The 18,905-nt window shown below is 39.7% G+C and overlaps 1 protein-coding gene across 3 annotated transcripts in view; it reads left to right on the top strand.

Annotated features, from left to right (window-relative positions):
* LOC120301769 (receptor-type tyrosine-protein phosphatase V-like) overlaps positions 1 to 8,464 on the top strand; it is a 64,532-nt gene extending 56,068 nt beyond the window's left edge. For all 3 annotated transcript variants that reach the window (XM_039329360.1, XM_039329362.1, XM_039329361.1), the window contains 6 exons: positions 1,167 to 1,243; positions 2,781 to 2,915; positions 4,074 to 4,196; positions 5,021 to 5,178; positions 5,324 to 5,462; positions 6,672 to 8,464. In XM_039329360.1, coding sequence (XP_039185294.1) covers positions 1,167 to 1,243; positions 2,781 to 2,915; positions 4,074 to 4,196; positions 5,021 to 5,178; positions 5,324 to 5,462; positions 6,672 to 6,731 — 692 coding nt within the window. In that variant the 3' untranslated portion in view covers positions 6,732 to 8,464. The remainder of the gene's footprint in view (positions 1 to 1,166; positions 1,244 to 2,780; positions 2,916 to 4,073; positions 4,197 to 5,020; positions 5,179 to 5,323; positions 5,463 to 6,671) is intronic.
* Positions 8,465 to 18,905: the final 10,441 nt, after the last annotated feature.

The following is an 18,905-nucleotide window of genomic DNA, read 5'->3' on the forward strand; positions in this document are numbered from 1 at the left end:
ACTTAAGGAGAAAAAAGTCTCATCTACATAGCCACTTGGCTGTGATTTCCTATGTCAGAGTCTGAGGTAATCATATGGAGGTAATCATATCAGCATAATTTGTTCTGTCCCCACAGCATGCCTTTCATGTGCATTTAAACTGGGGTCATGCTGAGCTGTTGCCCTATAACCTTTCCATATGACACTTTAAGGGAAGTAATTGAAAATTTTGTCTGGTTGAAGATTGCATTAATTTCATAAGCATGTCTGATGAAGTGTGGATAAGGTCTGGACATTCCAATCACTATTTTTGTTCTGTTGTTTTCTCTTCAAAGGACTTTTGCCCCTAGCAACTATTAAATGGTGGGAAATACTTTGTCTTTCTTAATTACAGTATATCCATTGTCTGGATTTGTGCAGCTGAGATTGGTTATTTGATAAGGCAGGTTGGAAAGGTGAAGTTTGAGAAATCAATTTACTGATCCCTGTGTCAAAGTATTCATCTGAAATATCCCCAGATCAGGGTCGCCCAAACACTCAAGCTATTCAGTCTCAGTAGGATTGAGTCAGAAACAGTTTTTCCCCATCCAGACTTGCAAAGCCTCCAGGTACTTGAACTTTTAGCCATTCCAAGATCAAAAATATAATTGAGTTATCATCAGCATACTAGTAATACCAAATCCCAAACCAGTTGATAATCTTGCTCAATATAAATATTGAAAAAGAGGGGAGAAAGAGTAGAACTCTGTGGCAACCCACAAAGGGGGAGGGGGCCTAGGGAACAATCCATGTCCAAATAACACTGATTAGAACAAAGGGAAGAAAGAAGGAGCAGCACTGTAAAATGATGCCCCCGTTCCCCAACTCACAGAGCTAGCTCAGAAGGATACCCTGGTCAATAGTGCAGCAATTTATAGGAAGTCATCCCTTTAGTTGTGGTTCTGCCTGAGATCAGCTTTCCTCAGAAAAATATTACAGCCTAAGCTGGAGACAGCAAAATCATTGACATAAAAAAGCTAATTGCTCTGAGACTTGTAGAGTCCATAGCAAGAACTATAACAATAGAGCTAAATTAACTAGGTGGAGATAAAAGAGATGGGATGATAGGTGTGGTGCTGGATGTGCTCAACTGAACATAATACATATGTCTTCCAACCATTGTCCTTCACACTAAGCCTGTTTTGCAGATGATCGCTCTAAAGTGAAGTTTTTACCACTGGATCGAGATCCATTCTCAGATCTTGCACATGTCTGGTTTATCCCTGTGAGTCCACCATATCTTATATTCTCTTCTTTCTGCTTTCTGTTATTGCAAAAGTATTTCTTTGCTGTTTGTTTTATTCATAAAAGGAATAATTTACATGCATGTAGATATTTTTTTCTATATTGCTTCTATTAATCTAAAAGGCATATATTAATATATACTTTAAAAATACCATTCTCACCTCTATGAATAGTATGTGTCTTCCTCAATCTTAGGTCCTCTACCGGAGGCGTGTAAGTTTGAGGATTTTGTACAGGATCTAAACAGTTTCTAGTACTGAACTTTCAGGATAGAGAGCTCTAATGTTGTACGTGGGATCTATTGGAACCACTCTTCCAGTTTAGGAGTCACAGCCACAAGTGCTCTTACCACCACTAGGACCACTTTGGTCTGTCTGTCTGTACACACACACACACACACACACACACTGTATAAAGGCATTGTCATAGGATGTAAGGTGCTCCAAGTTAAGCTGCCTTTTGCAATTATTATTACACAATGTATTTCTTGTCAAGATGGGAACAGATAATGGATTATGCAGAAAATCTTAGCTCAGTATGTCCATTAATAACATAGATATTGCTGAAGCATGCAAACTAACATAAATCAGAGATCATTTGCAAATGCTTTTGAGGACATATTTAGAAATTCAAAGTATCTTGAAAATCTAGAGCAAGGATGTAAAAATATATCAATGAATACACTGTAAAAGGTAAGAATATCTTATGTCCAACAAGATACTATTTTTGCCAAATTGTTAAATGCCATTTCAGCTGCATTGGTAGAAATGTATTCAAAGCAAAAGAATTTTCAACATTCCAGAAAGGCTACCAAAAGAATCCATAATTAAATGGATTCTCTATGATGACAGTTACTATGTTTGGATATGTATACCTTGAGTAAAAACAAGCAAGGGGGACATGATAAAAGTTTATACAATTATACTTGGTGTGGAAAAAACTATTTTTCCCATTTTCTATGATACATTTTTGCTACCATTGACAAAGGATAAGATGATGCCCTTCTCCCTTCTGTTTCAGTGTGGGAACTAAACCTTATGTCATCACTGACATAACTTCTTTCATTTGTCTGTAGAGTAGTACTGTAGAATAATTTATGGATTAAATGGGGAAAACTGAATGCTACATATATAGAGTCTTATCCTTCTGTATTCTCAGTTGCCGACATATCCTGCCCAATCATTAGACTATTTATACTGGAGGCAGAAGATTTTGGTTCTAGTACTAGTTTCAGCAACTCCTGGCACCCCATCCTGAGCACCTGTCATGTTGCATGGGAGAAGAAGCAGGTCCAGATATTGTATATTTACAACTTATTTGTGTAACTCACCTGCGGTTTTATAATGGCATGCTAAAACTTAGATCAGGCTTAGACGAGGTTTACCTTGTTATCCCAATGTTAGACCAAACTTACCTGGTGTCATTTCTTCCATAATTTTCTGCACTTTTTCCACAAGCAAATTATATAAACAAAGCAGTTGTATTGCTAATTAATTTATGTCTTTTTAATATGATAGGGCTGCAATTCAGCCAAGGACTATATTGCTATAGATGGACCTGACAAGCTAGCGCTGGAGGAATTCTGGGGACTAGTCTGGGAACGTGGTGTCCACACTATCATCACTTTACTACCTAGGCAGATGAATAGTCCGGTAAGATAGTCATCATATAATTTCACAGAATCCTACAGAGAGGCCATTCTGGGATAATGATGTGAAATGATTCAGCAATGCATAATAATATGAGGAGTTTCTATTTAAGGTTGGTGGAAATGCCATTAAGATACTTTCCTAGCTGCGTAAGAGTCGTTCTTCCATGAAAGTGGGAATTGTGATGTTAATTCATGAAGAGGGCCAAAAGCTTGAGACATTCCTGTAGAGGTAACACCATCTTTCTTAGGAGAGTGATGACTCATGGGAAAAATTTCCTGCTCAGAGTCACTCTTGAAAAGCACTTGGCTGTGATGATGTATCTCACTGCTCTGGGAACTGCAATGGCTGTCAGGCAACTTCAGATGTAATTCAGATTCCTAATTGTCACCTTCAATGCCATATAGGGTTTTGGTTATTTGTGCAAGCATCTCCATTATTTATCTGCCCATATGAGCCAACTCCAACTCCAATTTTCTGTATGAGAGTTTCACCACATGTAACCTCAGAAATGGGCATTTTCAATTTTCAATTCCCACACTGGAATTCCTACTTTGTTCCTTCCCTTCTGGGTTTCAGCAGAGCACTTAAGGCCTGATTGTTCCAAACTGTGATTCAAGACTTGAACTTGACAGATGATTGTGTATATTTTCTCTTTTTGTATTATGTTGATGTTGCATTTATTTTATGAGAAGGTTCATTTATTTTTCTTAAAGATCAAAGAAAGTTTTTTCCTTTTTTATATATATAGCTGCCTCAAGTTGGCGGTATGCAAATTATGTAATTAAATAACTATCCCTGCTGCCATTTTTATGAGTCCTTCTTAGGACTCCAATATGTTGAAGACTGCCTTGTTTATTAACATTACCGTGATAACGAAAGGACACCTGCTTTTTTAATGAACAGGAATGGGTTTTGAATGAGCTCTGCCAAAATATCCATGTGAGAAGCATTACTTCAGTAGCAGCCAATTACAATCATTTGACTGTGTAGTCTGGTGTTGTGAATTTTATGTGGGTATAGGAAGCTGATCGTATGGATCTTTTCTTGGCTCAAGGACTTTGAATAACCAGTAATTGCTGTACGATTAATTCTACTGGAAACATGGATTCGTAACTGCAGTGTTTTTCTTTTCTTTTCTTTTCTTTTCTTTTTGTATAGGCTCCAGATAAGTCATGCTGGCCATCAGAGGGTGAACCTGTCTGCACAGAGATGCTCACCATACAACAAGGGCCTGAAAAGATTATTTCAGGATGGCCTTGTGTTCAGCTCAGACTAAAATATGTACGTGAATTGGTTGGGAGGGGAAAGTGAACTGACATGGAAACACGAACAGCAAGGCGTAGAGAGGGCTTGCTGGCACAGCATGTGGATGTTTAAATGAGCTTGACTAGAGATGCTTGTGAATTAACTAAATTTCAGAGGCTGAAGATGTCAACTTCCCTCTTTCCAGTTTGTGGCTCATGGTGGTAGATGGAAATGTTTTTATTCTTCCGACAGCACTTCATTGTATTGGAATTGCCAGTCAAGGCAAAGCTAGGAAGATAATGTGGAAGATGTTATATTTTCTTTGAAGGAGCTCAAGTGTTTTTTTTTTCTTGGAGGAATTAAGTGGATCTGCTCATACTTAGAAACTAATTACTGTTTTAAGTGAAAAACACCCCTTCCCCAAGATCTAATAACATTCTGGATTTTGGGTTCTTTTTATTGTTTTTACATGCTTAGATTCTTGAAGCTTGGTTTTATTGTATATGATTTGCATATATTTGTCTTGTGAATATATATGCATACACACGCACAAATATTATATACACAACCGACAGAACTACAAGTTCTGATTATGTTTAATGCTGGTTGGAGATAGAGAAGTAAAAGCCCCAATAGCAGTTGTTTCCATGTGAAGTGAAAGTGAAAGTAAATGAAATCCTGTAGAATTAGTCAAATCCTGATTCTCCTTATGGCAATGAACGTACACTGCCTCTATTTCTTTTGAACTCACAATGTGCTTATAGCTTACTCCTTCTCAGTGTACATAAGTTTATGAGTTACACTGAATTTTTAATTCATGAGCTATGCTTTCACCGACGATGTCTTCATTACTTTGTCAGGAGAAAAAAGCAAAGGAAAGACTGCTGCAACAGTTTCGATTTCCTTTAGGGGAAGGAGAAGATTTGCCAGATCCTGAGGTTCTGGTGGGTTTTCTCACTGTTGTCAGACAGCTAGTGCCGTACAGGAAGAGGACCAGCCCTTTAGTTCTGCATTGCAGGTAAGAGCCCAAATCCCATCCTGGGTCAAGGGTATCTTTCTTGGGTATCAGTCTTGGATTGGTAAATACCAAATACTCAGTGTTGTCTGGATTGGTTGTCAATATACAGCAATTATATGGCAACCTCTCACTACTTCTTTGCCAGTTCGGGAGGCGTAGGCCAGATGGGGATACTCATTGCCTTAGATACTCTGCTGCAGCAGCTGAAAGGAGAGAAAAATGTGGATGTGTATGGTGTTGTTTTGAGGCTGGTGAGGAGCTGTTGTCTCATGACTCCATCATTGGTAAGTAAAGCAGAGAGTTGGATCATCAATAGAAAGGTCCAGCTTCTAGACTCAGCATGATTGCCACGTCATTAAAGCCAGCCCCTACACAGGCCATTGTCCCCTTAACTGTGCTGATATCTTTTCTGATGATCAAATGTGCTTGTTTTTAATTAAAGTTAAAAGAAGCAAAAATATATTAGATATGTTTCAGAACATTCTTATCAGGAATATTTAAGATGCATTTTAGGCTTATTCATCACTATGGCAGGAACAGATAGATAATTGTTCTAGGTCAGACTTATCCAATTGATGCCTTCCAGATATATTGGACTACAATTTGGAATGGACATGGATGGCTCATGTCCATTCCAAATTCAGTGCAAAATCTGGAGAAGAATTGCAGCTTGTCAAATCAAAATGTTTCAGTTAGAACTTGGAAAATATATGGACCATACTGTGAATAAAACACGGGCTTTTTATTGTGAAGACAAGATAAATGTGTATTTATTGTACTGAATAATATGTTGTAAACACTTTCAGTCATGTAAAATAAGTCAGTTCATCTATATTTACAGTATGTTCAAGTACAAATAAGTTTGCAGCTTAAGCAACTACAAGACTAAATTTTACTGGGAGTTGAAAGACAATACTGAATATAATATTGTGCCACCAGAGGGCATTGCACGCAATCTGTTTCCAGACTAAAAATTAAAATACTGATGTAAAATATGTACTGCATAGATTTTATATTTAGCTCTGTGACGCTTATGCAAGTTTATTTAATCAAAGAACTCCCTGGTCCTACCTGCAGAATCCAACGTGGAGATCAGGTCAGAAATCACCATGATGTTTAGCCTTGGAAATTTTCACATATGTAGCAAAGTAGTCAGTCTGTGGTTTATTTGTTTTTTTCCTGCAACCATAAAACAGTAGCAGATGCTAGTGCTCATGCTGTTAGTATATGAAGCTCTTCATGCTACATTAGCAGTTCTGGCCTGAATTTCCTGTAATTTCCTGGACTTAATTCCTAGTGTGATGTGATGACCTTCAGTGTATGTTTCTCTCTCTCCCCCTCTCCCCCTCCTCCCTCCTTCCCTCTTCCCCTCTCCCTTCCTCCCTCTTTTTTATAGTATCAATACAAATTTGCTAAAAAAATTTTTTTGCTTATCTGCATCATCTCATGTATTACGTGTCTCTTTCTCTCTCTCTCCACCTCCGTTCCTCTAGGATAAATATATTTATCTATATGAATGCATTCGTGAGGTCATCACCCAGAAACAAGTTTAGGCTCTGGTCTGTGCTTCTGGTTAGATGATGGATAGAACTTCATTGTGCAGCAGAATTGTGAACATAGACTGAACTGGTGCTTTTCTGTGCTGAGATGAGCAGCTACCCCAGAGCTCTGACCTTGATCTGTGCAGAAGGTGAAATAATGAGTCTGTAAAAATGCTGGCTGTGATGTTCCACTCTTCCAGTTGCAGGAAGATCATTTCTGCTGACAGCAGACTTCTGTTCCTCAAGGCAGGGTTGTGCATGCCATAACAACTCATTCTTCATTCTGGATACACTGTTTGCTGAGGGGAAAAATAGAAAAACCACCTCCTGAGCCTTCCCCAGTTTTGTTCAGTCCTTAAAATACAATAAACCATGTTGAATATGGATAGAGTTGGTAGGTTCAAGATGTTTCATGATGTCATTGTATAAATTTACAATAAGTACATTTCAGATAATATGGCTTTGTGACAAAAACAAATATAGCTGGAGAAGTTGCAAGAAGGGACGGTGGAATAAAGATCCAATGAGCCTCCTCCTCCCTCTCTGTTACATTTCTGATGTTGTGTTTTGGGCCTTTATAGCAACGAGAGCTTAAGTGCCGCACTTACGTCCATGATACGAAATGGCATGGCAAAGATACCAGCATTTCCCCCCCTTATTTTGACATCTTCCAATACAAATAGGCTGAGTAAAATAGTTTACTGTTATCTAACTGACATGTTAACATTGGGATAATTCCAAATTACTGGTGTATCTTTCCACATTCACAACCAAATTATGCAGAAAGATAATTTTCCATATATAAAATTATTCATATTTTTAAAAACCAGCCTAAACCTGGCTTTCTTACAAAGAGAAAGAGAGAAATATATTCTAAAGAGATGTGTTATTAGATCAAGTCTGGGAATCTAAAATTATAGGTAAATGAAAGAATGAATTAAAAGTTTACCAGATGAATTTTGGCAAAGAAGTTGTCAAAAAGGATATCCTTATATGAATAACTTACTGAATTTGGTATGAAAGAGATTTGCCTCAGCATTTGCATAAGTTTTTATTTAATGTAGAATAGGTTGAGAGATTAAAATTATAGAATGGTCTGGAAAAGATGATGCCAACTACAACCACCATCTTGCCTTATTTTTAATATTCCCAAAACGTGCCTAACTATAGTTGCAGATAAGGCAAGTTTTCCTAAGTCCCTTAATCCATATTCATGTACAGAAGCAACTAGAAAATATAGTCTCTAAAAAACTACTGCAAGGTCCATATTACAAATTTATAGCTTCTTCTGTTTCTCTTGAGTTCCATTCTTCACTTTGACTCTGGATTCCTGAATCTCACTTGGTTACAATCTCAAAGTGTGTAGCAAAGACAAGATTAAAACAACTTCAATAATAAGTTTTGGAGACACACCTGAAAGTTGGGCTTTTCCTCTTGGATTGATCTATGATCTTATGCTGTACTAAACTGGATTTAATTATTCAAATTAAAATTCACAGAATTCCATAACAGTTTTTTTCTTATTCTAAAGCATTGTTCAAGAAATTTATTTTGAGTTTCATCAAATCCAGTTTTGCTTTTCTTTGACTTACCCTTAATTCCATTTCTTAAAGTTGTAACTTTAATTTTAAAATGGGATTGAACTATCCATTGGGAGAAGTGCATTTTTACAGATAGGTACGAGTTACCCCAATTTCCTGGGGAAAGTGGTTTTATATTAATAAATTATTCTATGAAAAATGAAATATTTTGCATTCAGTTTTGTCTAATATCTTCATTGATGTTTATGCTAGGCAAAAAATTTGTCATACTTTGCAATATGCATGGTGTTTCACTAGAAAAAAAAATTATCCTTAGTAGTCTTCTTCCAAAGGGCAGAGAAAAGACAGGGAGTTTTAGAATTCATGAATTCATATATCCAGGAAATGTAGGCTAGCACAAACCAGCAATCACTATGTATGTGGCTTGACAGTGAATTGTGGATTATAGCTTTGGTGGGCCACACTTTCTAGACCAACTTTGTCCAGTGCAAGCTGTGAATTCTTGAGTACTCAAACATTTCTGGGACTGTCAACTTGGAAAAGAACACCTGAAGTTTACACTCTTAGAAATAGACATAGTAAAACAATGGGAGAGAAATAAATGGAGGTAGGTTAAACAGCAGTATTCTTTCAGCTATATGTAATTCAGCTTAGATCAAATATAGGTGGTCTTTGACTTATGATTGGTCACTCAGTGACCATTTGAAGTCATCATAGATCTCCCCATAGAACCCAGTTCCAAAGTTCCAACAGCCAACCCCCATCTCTGTGGGCACATGATAGCATTTAATGATAGTTTTTTCCCCAAAAACCATTTACTTCTGGTTTTTGGCAAAGCCAGCCCATTGTGAACAATTGGTTCACTTAACAACCATTGCAAAAAAGGTAATAAAATTGGTCAGTCACAGTGACCTACATTTATGCAAGAAATTGCGGTGGTTCTCCTCCTACCTCTCTGACAGGTTGCAGTCGGTGTTGGCGGGCGGACAGAGATCGACCCCTAGGCGACTCGATCATGGGGTGCCTCAGGGCTCGGTTCTGTCCCCCCTCCTTTTTAACATCTACATGAAACTGCTGGGTGAGATCATTCGGCGACACGGGGTGAGGTATCATCAGTACGCGGATGATACCCAATTATATATTGGGTGTCCTTTCAGTGAAGCAGTCGACGTGATGTGCCGGTGCCTGGAAGATGTGAGGGTCTGGATGGGGGTGAACAGGCTTAGACTCAACCCTGACAAGACCGAGTGGCTCTGGGTCTTGCCTCCCAAAGGCCAACTGGATGGTCCATCATTAGTCCGGGGGGGGGCAAATTTACCTCCCTCAGTGCAGGCACGCAACTTGGGTGTACTCCTGGACTCAAAGCTAAATTTGGAACAACATCTTTCGGCTGTGGCCAGGGGGACCTTTGCACAGGTTCGCCTAGTGCACCAGTTGCGGCCTTATTTGGACCGGGAGGCTTTACTCACAGTCACTCATGCCCTTGTCACCTCAAGACTGGATTACTGTAACGCGCTCTACATGGGGCTACCCTTGAAGGGCGTTCGGAGGCTGCAGTTGGTTCAGAACGCAGCTGCGAGAGCAATTGTGGGCGCGCCAAGGTACGCCCACGTGTCACCTATCCTCCGCGAGCTGCACTGGCTTCCTGTGGGTCTCCGGACGCAATTCAAGATGTTGGTTATCACCTTTAAAGCCCTTCATGGCATAGGGCCAGGTTACTTACAGGACCGAATTCTGCCGCACAGTTCCCAGAGACCGGTGAGGTCCCATAGATTGGGCCTCCTTCAGGTCCCGTCGGCCAGACAATGTCGGCTGGCGGGCCCTCGGGGAAGGGCCTTTTCTGTGGTGGCTCCGACCTGGTGGAATCAACTTCCCCCCCGAGGTTCGAACTACTCCCACCCTGCCGGCCTTTAAGAAAGCTGTTAAAACTCTCCTGTTCTGACAGGCCTGGGGCTGATGTCCCCGGGGGGGGCGGGATATGATCGGACTCGTGGTATGACTGTATTATTTTATTGTTTTATGATTGTTTTAACTCTGTACGCCGCCCCAAGTCCTTTGGAATTGGGCGGCATATAAATAAAATTAAATACAAATACAAATACAAAAAACAATGCGCAGGTATAGAATAGGTGGTACCTGGCTCAATAGTAGTAACTTCAAAGAGAGATTTCAGAGTCCTAGTGGATAATTACTTAAATATGAGCCAGCGAAAAAAACACTTGAATATCAATACCACTTTATAATGCTTTGGTAAAACCACACTTGAAATATTGCATTCAGTTTTGATCATCCCTAATATAAAAAAAAGAGACTCTAGAAAAAGTGTGAAGAAGAGCAACAAAGATGATTAGGGAATTGGAGGCTAAAACATATGAAGAAAAGTTGCAGGAATTGGGTATGTCTAGTTTAATGAAAAGAAGGACTAGGGGTGACATGATAGCAGTTTTGCAATATCTAAGAGGCTGCCACAAAGAGGAGGGGGATCAACCTATTCTCCAAAGCAATTGAAGGAAGAACAGGAAGCAATGGATGAAAACTAATCAAGGAGAGAACCAACCTAGAACTAAGGAGAAATTTCCTGACAGAACAATTAATCAGCGGAATGACTTGCCTCCAGAGTTATAGGTGGACAACACTGAGGTTTTTAAGAAGAGATTGGACAACCATTTGCCTGAAATAATATAAGGTCTCCTGCTTAACCAGGGGATTGGACTAGAAGATCTCCAAGGTCCCTTCCAAATTTGGTATTCTGTCATGACTTACAAGGCAGGCTTCATTACTATTATAAGTCAACTATTGTAAGTAGTCTGTCCAAACCCATTGCAGTTGAGATATTGATTAACTGATTAATTATGTGCCATCAAGTCAATGTTGACTGTTAGCAACCACATAGATAAACCCTCTCCAGAATGAGTATTTGAGATAAATTTGATTATACTTTATTGACTCAAAGGGGGGCAGCACATAAGTGATTCTGCTGGGTTCAAAAGCTAAACTAAGTTATGTCTGTATATTACTTGAATTAATAGGAAATCAAGAAAATATCTCAGATAAAAGGAATAGCAAACTACTTATTTACTATTGCCAAGAAAATAACAAGGAAATTAAGCCTGAATTTTAAAAAAAACAAACACTTTTTCCCCCTCCTTACCACTGGGTCATAATCAGCAAATATTGAGGGAACACATTACAAAAGAGTACAAGGTATTATTTTGACTAGAGGGAAAAATTTTATTGACTGCCTGGAAAAGGTTTTGAGAGATTTGGAGGAAAGTCACATTAGCATTCTGAGAAGCATAAGTGACTTAAGAGTAGACAAATGGTAGAACCGGATGGGAAGTAGGAAAAGTATAAAAAATGAGAGATTTAAAGATTGACTCTTTCTGATACAATTCTGAGAAATTCTAAATATGCTAATCTACCAGTAGTCATGTAAATTGATTTTGGACAATGAAACTGGAAATAGCAGAAAATCTTCCATAAATTTTTGTAACCTTCTGTAAATTTCTTATGCATCTTCTAAATCAGTCTGCTACCTGATTACACGTTTATTTATATATTGTCTGGCTAGCATATTTTCAAAACATAGTACAATGTAGTCATCAGAATGAAAATACTGAAAAACCCAAACAACTGAAATGCAAGACAGATGAGCCAGCTAGCATTTATTTATGTGGTTTTCTTTCATTATTTTTAAATATTATTTGTATAAGTCTTTTATTGTCCAACTTCCCATATCTCAAATCTTAGTGCTCCATTTCATTATGAGAGAATACTGGGGTGTATATATTTAGCTATGCCATGAATTTTTTTTTAAGATTTACAATTTGTTTCTGTTAATTAAATCACAATTAAGCCCAATTATCACAATTAAGCCCAAACAAGCAAACTATATTAAGGCTTTTATGCAGTGTGAGAACCCAGTCAGTCAACCAACTCCTTGGAAAGTTTCTGTGAAAAGCCCAATTTGTTTTAGTGACACCTTTAGGCCACAAAACTTGTTTTGGAGAAGGCACCTTGCAATCTATGATCAAGAATGTACATGGGGGCACATCTATCAAGAATATACGCTATGCTTCCCTTCTACCACCACCAGAAACACACCTTAGCTTCTGGGGAAGCTTTGCAGACAGAGCAGGTGGGCGGAAGACTCACTGCTCAGAGTGAGTCTTAGATTTCTGACTTTGCTGGGTTTCATTCCTGGAGAATGGCCTTAAGAAAAGGAGGCCCTGAAATGGAGATCAAAGCTAGGGAGTTTGCTCTAAGCAAGTAACAAAGGCCCCAGATAGTGTCTGGCTCCCAGGAGCATCACAATTAAAGAGAAGGGAAGAAAAGACAAGAAGCAATTGAAGTCTACAATGGGAAAGGCACAAGCAACCTGAGCTGGGGGGTGTTGCCAGGAAATGGAAGATAGAATTGCTCCTAAAGGAATTGGGCAATGTTCAGCCTTTCTCTCCAGCCAACATTTGCAGCTCCAGTCCTGGCCTTGCATGGCAACTGGGAATATTGTTAGCATTCTCAGTGGCTTGGCTCTTGTGCTCTTTGCCAAGAGCATGGCATAGCTGGTGGAACTAAAAAAATGGGGAAGCCCTGATCTGTTTGTTTCTTAAGCCACAAACACACAGGTAAATAATTTGTAATAAATTTGCCAACCAATATTGCCAATCTGGTGAATACATTGCCTCATACTTCCCCATTGCTTTTCACTATAAAGGGAAATGGTCAGACTGGGATACAGACATTTTGTGATCCTTCCAAAATCCATCATTCTTACACTGGAATAAAGGAAATTTATTATTTACTGGTTATATTATTGATGAGACAATTTATATGGCTGCCCAGCTTTCACACAGGTGCTCCGGGAGACTTACAACCTCAAAAATCCACAACATAAAAATCATACCCCACCCAGGACAGCAACAATACATATTTTTAAAAAAATACATAGTATAACACATTTATATAGTTTTACCCTATGGTGTTCTGTAGTGATGAGAGTTGGACACCCCCTCCCCAGCCCAGCTAAGAAATAATCTAGGAACACCCCAACTAAACTGGGTCAACAGCAGCCTGAGACTAAAACAGCAAACACTTGACACACACAATGAGGAACCAGCTAGCAGCAATCAGGACACAACAATAAAAGTAATTAACACCTTTTAGGCAAGAAAAAGGAACTAACAATAGTCACAAACCAGCAAATCAAGAAAGACAAATTTTAACTCACCAATTAGAAATGGTAAGTTTGTTACCAATCAGAAATGACAAGTTTGGAAACCACAAAAGGGTATAAAAACCCCTGTTTAAAGATCACTCTGTCTAGCTAGCCGGGGACTCGAGCTGAATTGTCACTCAACGCTGATCCTCGAAATTAAACCTCTTTCTGGTAGCTGGCTTCATGATCTATTTCTTCTGCACTGCGCCGTGAAGGAGAATCCCAGCTGGAAGAACCAAACGGGGGAGTTCCTCCCAACAATCTGGCGACCACGAAGGGACTTCCAGCTCACCCAGCCACCGGACCGGGCCCGGAAGAGTCATCACCCAGCCGGCAGCGGACACTTTGATCCGTGGGGAAGCCTCCTCGGACCCTGCCCGGTCGGCATCGGGTAGTAAAGGGAGTTTTTGAGTCTTACGCTCGAACAGCTACCAGGAAAGAGGGTAAGTGCCACCAAATTTAAATCTATTAGGTTAAAGGGTCTGGGGAAACGAAAGGAAGAATGCATGAGTGTGTGTGTGAGGCATCCTCCTCTTAGAATCAGCTGGAGCTCGCTCCCTCCATGTGCCCTCTAGCTGCACCCCGACCTGCTGCTAGCTCTACTGGAGCCGTGACCGGCAGGATTCGGGAAGACAAGGGGGGGGCATCGGAGCGTGAGACCTTCTGGTGAGAGAGGAGGACCGAGCGGGCAGAGAAAGAGAACCCTATTCTGGGCAAGCCAGGACCCCTTCTGCCAGTAAATATCAAAGCAGTAGCCCCGAGCGGAGCTGGCCGCTCACCTCCGAGAATCTGTATTAGGAAAGAAGTCTCGCAAGGAGACTTCGACTATATTGGGAGAAAGAAGTCTCGCAAGGAGACTTCGACTGTATTGGGAGAAAGAAGTCTCGCAAGGAGACTTCGACTGTATTGGGAGAAAGAAGTCTCGCAAGGAGACTTCGACTGTATTGGGAAAGAAGTCTCGCAAGGAGACTTCGACTGTATTGGGAAAGAAGTCTCGCAAGGAGACTTCGACTGTTTGGAAAGAAGTCTCACAAGGAGACTTCGACTGTTAGGAAAGAAGTCTCACAAGGAGACTTCGACTGTTAGAAAAGAAGTCTCACAAGGAGACTTTGACTGTGTAGTGTATGAAAGAAAGATAGACTTTGCTTAGGGCCTTGCTGGGAAACCAATTTGGCTAAATAAAGGTACTTAAAAGGGAAAATAAGAAATAGTGATTCCCTCTCTCTCTCTCTCTCTCTCTCCTCTATGCAACCACGTGGTATGTTTAAAATGTGTGCCTTCCCTAACTTGAGTTATCTGAAATTTATGGTGGGAATGACTAGGATGTGTAAAACTAAGACTTCTGTTCTCTTGTCTTTGTGTATATATGTTTGTCAAAGTCTGTGCGTGAGAGGTAAATGTGACTGTTAACTGTTTCAAATCCAAAGAAAAAAGAATTTTAAATTCTGCTAGAAATTCCGCTTAAAATAAGCCACAAAAAGGAAATACCTCACTCTGTTTGTCTGACCAACAAACAGAGTGAAGAAAAAAAAAGTTGTGTTTGTTTGTTTGTTTTTCTCTGTCTCTGTGTACGCTCAAGAACAGCCTTAAGTTACCAGGAGGGATTGTTTTAAGTTTATCTGTTGGAAAAGTTTCACTTGCATTTACTGTATGTGTTTTATCTATCTTTTTCCTGAAAAATGTGTGCCTATCTACAAGAGCCTTTTGAAACTCAAGTCTGCTTGTGTGGGGAAATAATTTTTTAAGTTATTTTTCATATCCTATCACTTACTGGTGAAACTACTATGAAACTTTTCTGAAACAAATAAGCATTTTCTAATCTCTAAAATGATGTGGTCTATTTTAGAATAAATGTTCTCCTACCTCTGGCAAGTTGCACATCTTAAAATATTAGGCTTTTAAAATTATCTGGAGTTTTCAGCATTCTCAAACTGTCTGCAAGCTACCCCCCTTCCAATTTTTTTTCCTGCCCTTTCTTCTCCATACCTTTTGTCTGCCTCTCCTGGGAGAGTCCATCCAGAAAGGGGGGAGACCTTGTTCTTGTATCTTTCAGCCCTGAAACCCTCTCCCAAGCCTTTGGAAGCAGAACACACAGACCCAGATGCTGCCTCCATCCATTTGAGCCATGGAATTGAGTTTTGAATCCAGCCATCCACTAAAAAGCCACCATGCAATCTGAGTGGAACATCTTCCCAAGTCCTACCATTTACCCAGATGCCTGTGAGAGCTGCAGAAGGAAGGTGGTGCCATGTGAAGCCTCAGAAGAGAAAATTAAGACTATGGGTAGAAACTCATTGTAAACTTTTCTTTCTTGTCCCATTTGTATTGTAACAAGCCAGTTGAATGTATTAGTGGAGAGATGGCATTTGGGAATATGTGGCAGAACAAGTACTGAACACCTTGGACTTCTATCTGGTGGGAGGGAAAATTGATCCAGAATGTTTGTATTGACTATTTTGTAAAAGGAGCTGCACATACATGCACACACACACACACACCATTCAGAATTACACTTGAGTCTATCCCCTCCACCTACCTTTAGTGAAGTTCCCCAGGCTGATTTTTGCTCTGTTGCACCAAAGCTTTGAGGGATCAACTTCCAACAGATAACAAGGGGGAGGGAACTAGGCCCCCTCAGGTGATTTGCAATTCATATGCCCTGACTAAGGAAGCAATAGGAAAAATCCCAAACTTATGCCCTGAATATTTTGCACTGTTGAGCTCAGATTGGGATTCCTAGAACTCATTATGTGCAATTTAAAAAAAATTTAATAGCCTGGCAGTTGGGCATTACAAACCTGGATGCACTGAATTAAGAGCTAAGGCAGGAAACAACCCTTGAAACTGGGCAGCCAGTGGTCATGTACTAAGGAGAACCATGGCTGTGAAGAATTTTGGGGGGTATGCAAACCTGACTGGAAGCTAAAGGTGACATCCAACATTTAAGAGAACTAGCACAACACATTGGGCACAACCAGTCATCCTGGAACCTTTCCTGGCTCTTTTCATGGTTACCAGACTTCCATTGGTTGAAAATTCTCATTGTTAGTATAATCACAGTCGCAATAGGTGGAACCCTCCTTTGTTGCCTATGCTAATTAGCACCTTTAGGGTTAAAATGCCTAAAGGTCTGCACAACTCCCATCAGAAGCAAGGGACAGAGCAAGAAAACATCTCTCATGATGTGCCAAATTGATCACCACTACCGTATATATGAAACAGTTGGGCTAATCACTGATACATCAGTAATAGCCCAAAATGGGGGAATTGATGAGAGTTGGACACCCCCTCCCCAGCCCAACTAAGAAATAATCTAGGAACACCCCAACTAAACTGGTTCAACAGCAGCCTGAGGCTAAAACAGCAAACACTTGACACACACAATGAGGAACCAGCTAGCAGCAATCAGGACACAACAATAAAAGTAATTAACACCTTTTAGGCAATAAAAAGGAACTAACAATAGTCACAAACCAGCAAATCAAGAAAGACAAATTTTAACTCACCAATTAGAAATGGTAAGTTTGTTACCAATCAGAAATGACAAGTTTGGAAACCACAACAGGGTATAAAAACCCCTGTTTAAAGATCACTCTGTCTAGCTAGCCGGGGACTCGAGCTGAATTGTCACTCAACGCTGATCCTCGAAATTAAACCTCTTTCTGGTAGCTGGCTTCATGATCTATTTCTTCTGCACTGCGCCGTGAAGGAGAATCCCAGTTGGAAGAACCAAACGGGGGAGTTCCTCCCAACAGTAGGAACTCAAGACAAATTAGAGAAACGGCTGGAAGGGACCTCTGAGATCTTCTAATCTAACCCTCTGCTCAATGCAGGAGCTTTATACTATCCCAGTCAAATGGTTGTCCAGTCTATTTTCGAAAACCTCCAGTGATGAAGCATCCACAACCCCAGGAGGCAAGTTATACCATTGAAAACAATTAATGGAATAGTGAATTACACCGTTTATTTTCACAAAAACAATCTGATGAGGTGGATTTAAGATGACAAAGTGCTGGCTCATGTCTGTAGGTGGACTTTAATTTGGGTCTCCCCAGTCTTAATTCAACACTTGTATCAGTACACCACATTGAGTCTAAGCTACACAATGACACAAAGTCTTGCTACTAGCTTTAGTACTTGTCCAGATGTATTTTTATTTTTAAATTAATTTAAAAATTGATATTAATATTACAGTGTATACATTTAAAACTTTTATCAGTCGAAATGAGAGAAAGTCAGAAAAGCTAGAGGAAAGAAACGAAGTTTCATCTGAAAACGAAGAGTTGGAATTGGACAAGGAAATGGACAAAGGTATATTTACTTACTCATGGGAGGTGCTAAGCCAAAACCAGTCTCGTGATAATTTACTGTCATGAGTTAATATTGCAAAAATGGTTTTAAACTATGGTTTAGGGCTTAGCATATTGTGCAACTTTAACATAGCAAACTATTACCTTAGCAAAATGCATGGCCCCATCACATACTTAGATTCTTTCTTATCTACAAACTTTAAAATCATGCAGTCTCTCCATCTAACATGTTTTTTATATATTTGTATATAGTTGCACACACATGTACGTTCATAAATAGGATGATTTATGATTCTGTCGTAAGGTGGCCATCTTGGCAGAAAAAGATAAAGAGGATAAAGCCAGGCTAATTATAGGTTGCTGCCCCATATAAAAACAAAGTACAAGAGCAATGGGTTGTTGAGTGTAATCTAGGCTAGAGTTAGATCACAGGACCAGCTACTGCCTAAATTAATAGCTAAATTAATAGTTAAATTAACCAAGCCATTGTGGTTAGTAAATTATGAATATATCTTCATCAATCCAGCCAACTGTGATTTATTCAATAAATCTGGGATAAGCATATTCTGTGTCGGTCCAGTATTCTAGGCTTCTTGAGAAACAGCTTTTGTTCTTGCACAGCCTTTTTATCTGTTCTACTTATCAGCAGATTAACTAAAGATTTATTCCCCCCTCTCCTATTCCCCCTTAGTCCTCTTTTAGCCTTTTTCCACAGAAAAATACAGAGTTTGTTGCACTTCCTCTACTTCATGAGGAAGCATCAAAAAGAAACTGAACTTTGGAAGGAAATACAACTGAGGGTGGGAGAGGAGAATGTATGGTCTAGGCCACTCTCACCCATGATCTTTCAAACCATCTTGGACTATGTTTGTGCCTACTATGTTCTCACACTGACATGGGCTTGTATTTATATTTTGGAACGAGAAGAATCATGTGCTGAGATTGCCTGCAGCATTTCAACCCTGGATGGCCCTGCTGGGAGCAGTGGGTCAATGATGCTTTCCATCCCACTTTGGTCCTGCAAATGACTTTCCAGTGGTTTCCTCCAAGCCACCAACAGTGCAAGTACACAAAGATCAAAACCTTTGGTTCTCATCCTCTCTCTCTCTTCTGCTTATCT

This window comes from Crotalus tigris, unplaced genomic scaffold, assembly GCF_016545835.1.
Source record: "Crotalus tigris isolate CLP2741 ecotype Arizona unplaced genomic scaffold, ASM1654583v1 scf7180000024396.1518868, whole genome shotgun sequence".
NCBI classification, from domain to species: Eukaryota; Metazoa; Chordata; class Lepidosauria; order Squamata; family Viperidae; genus Crotalus; species Crotalus tigris.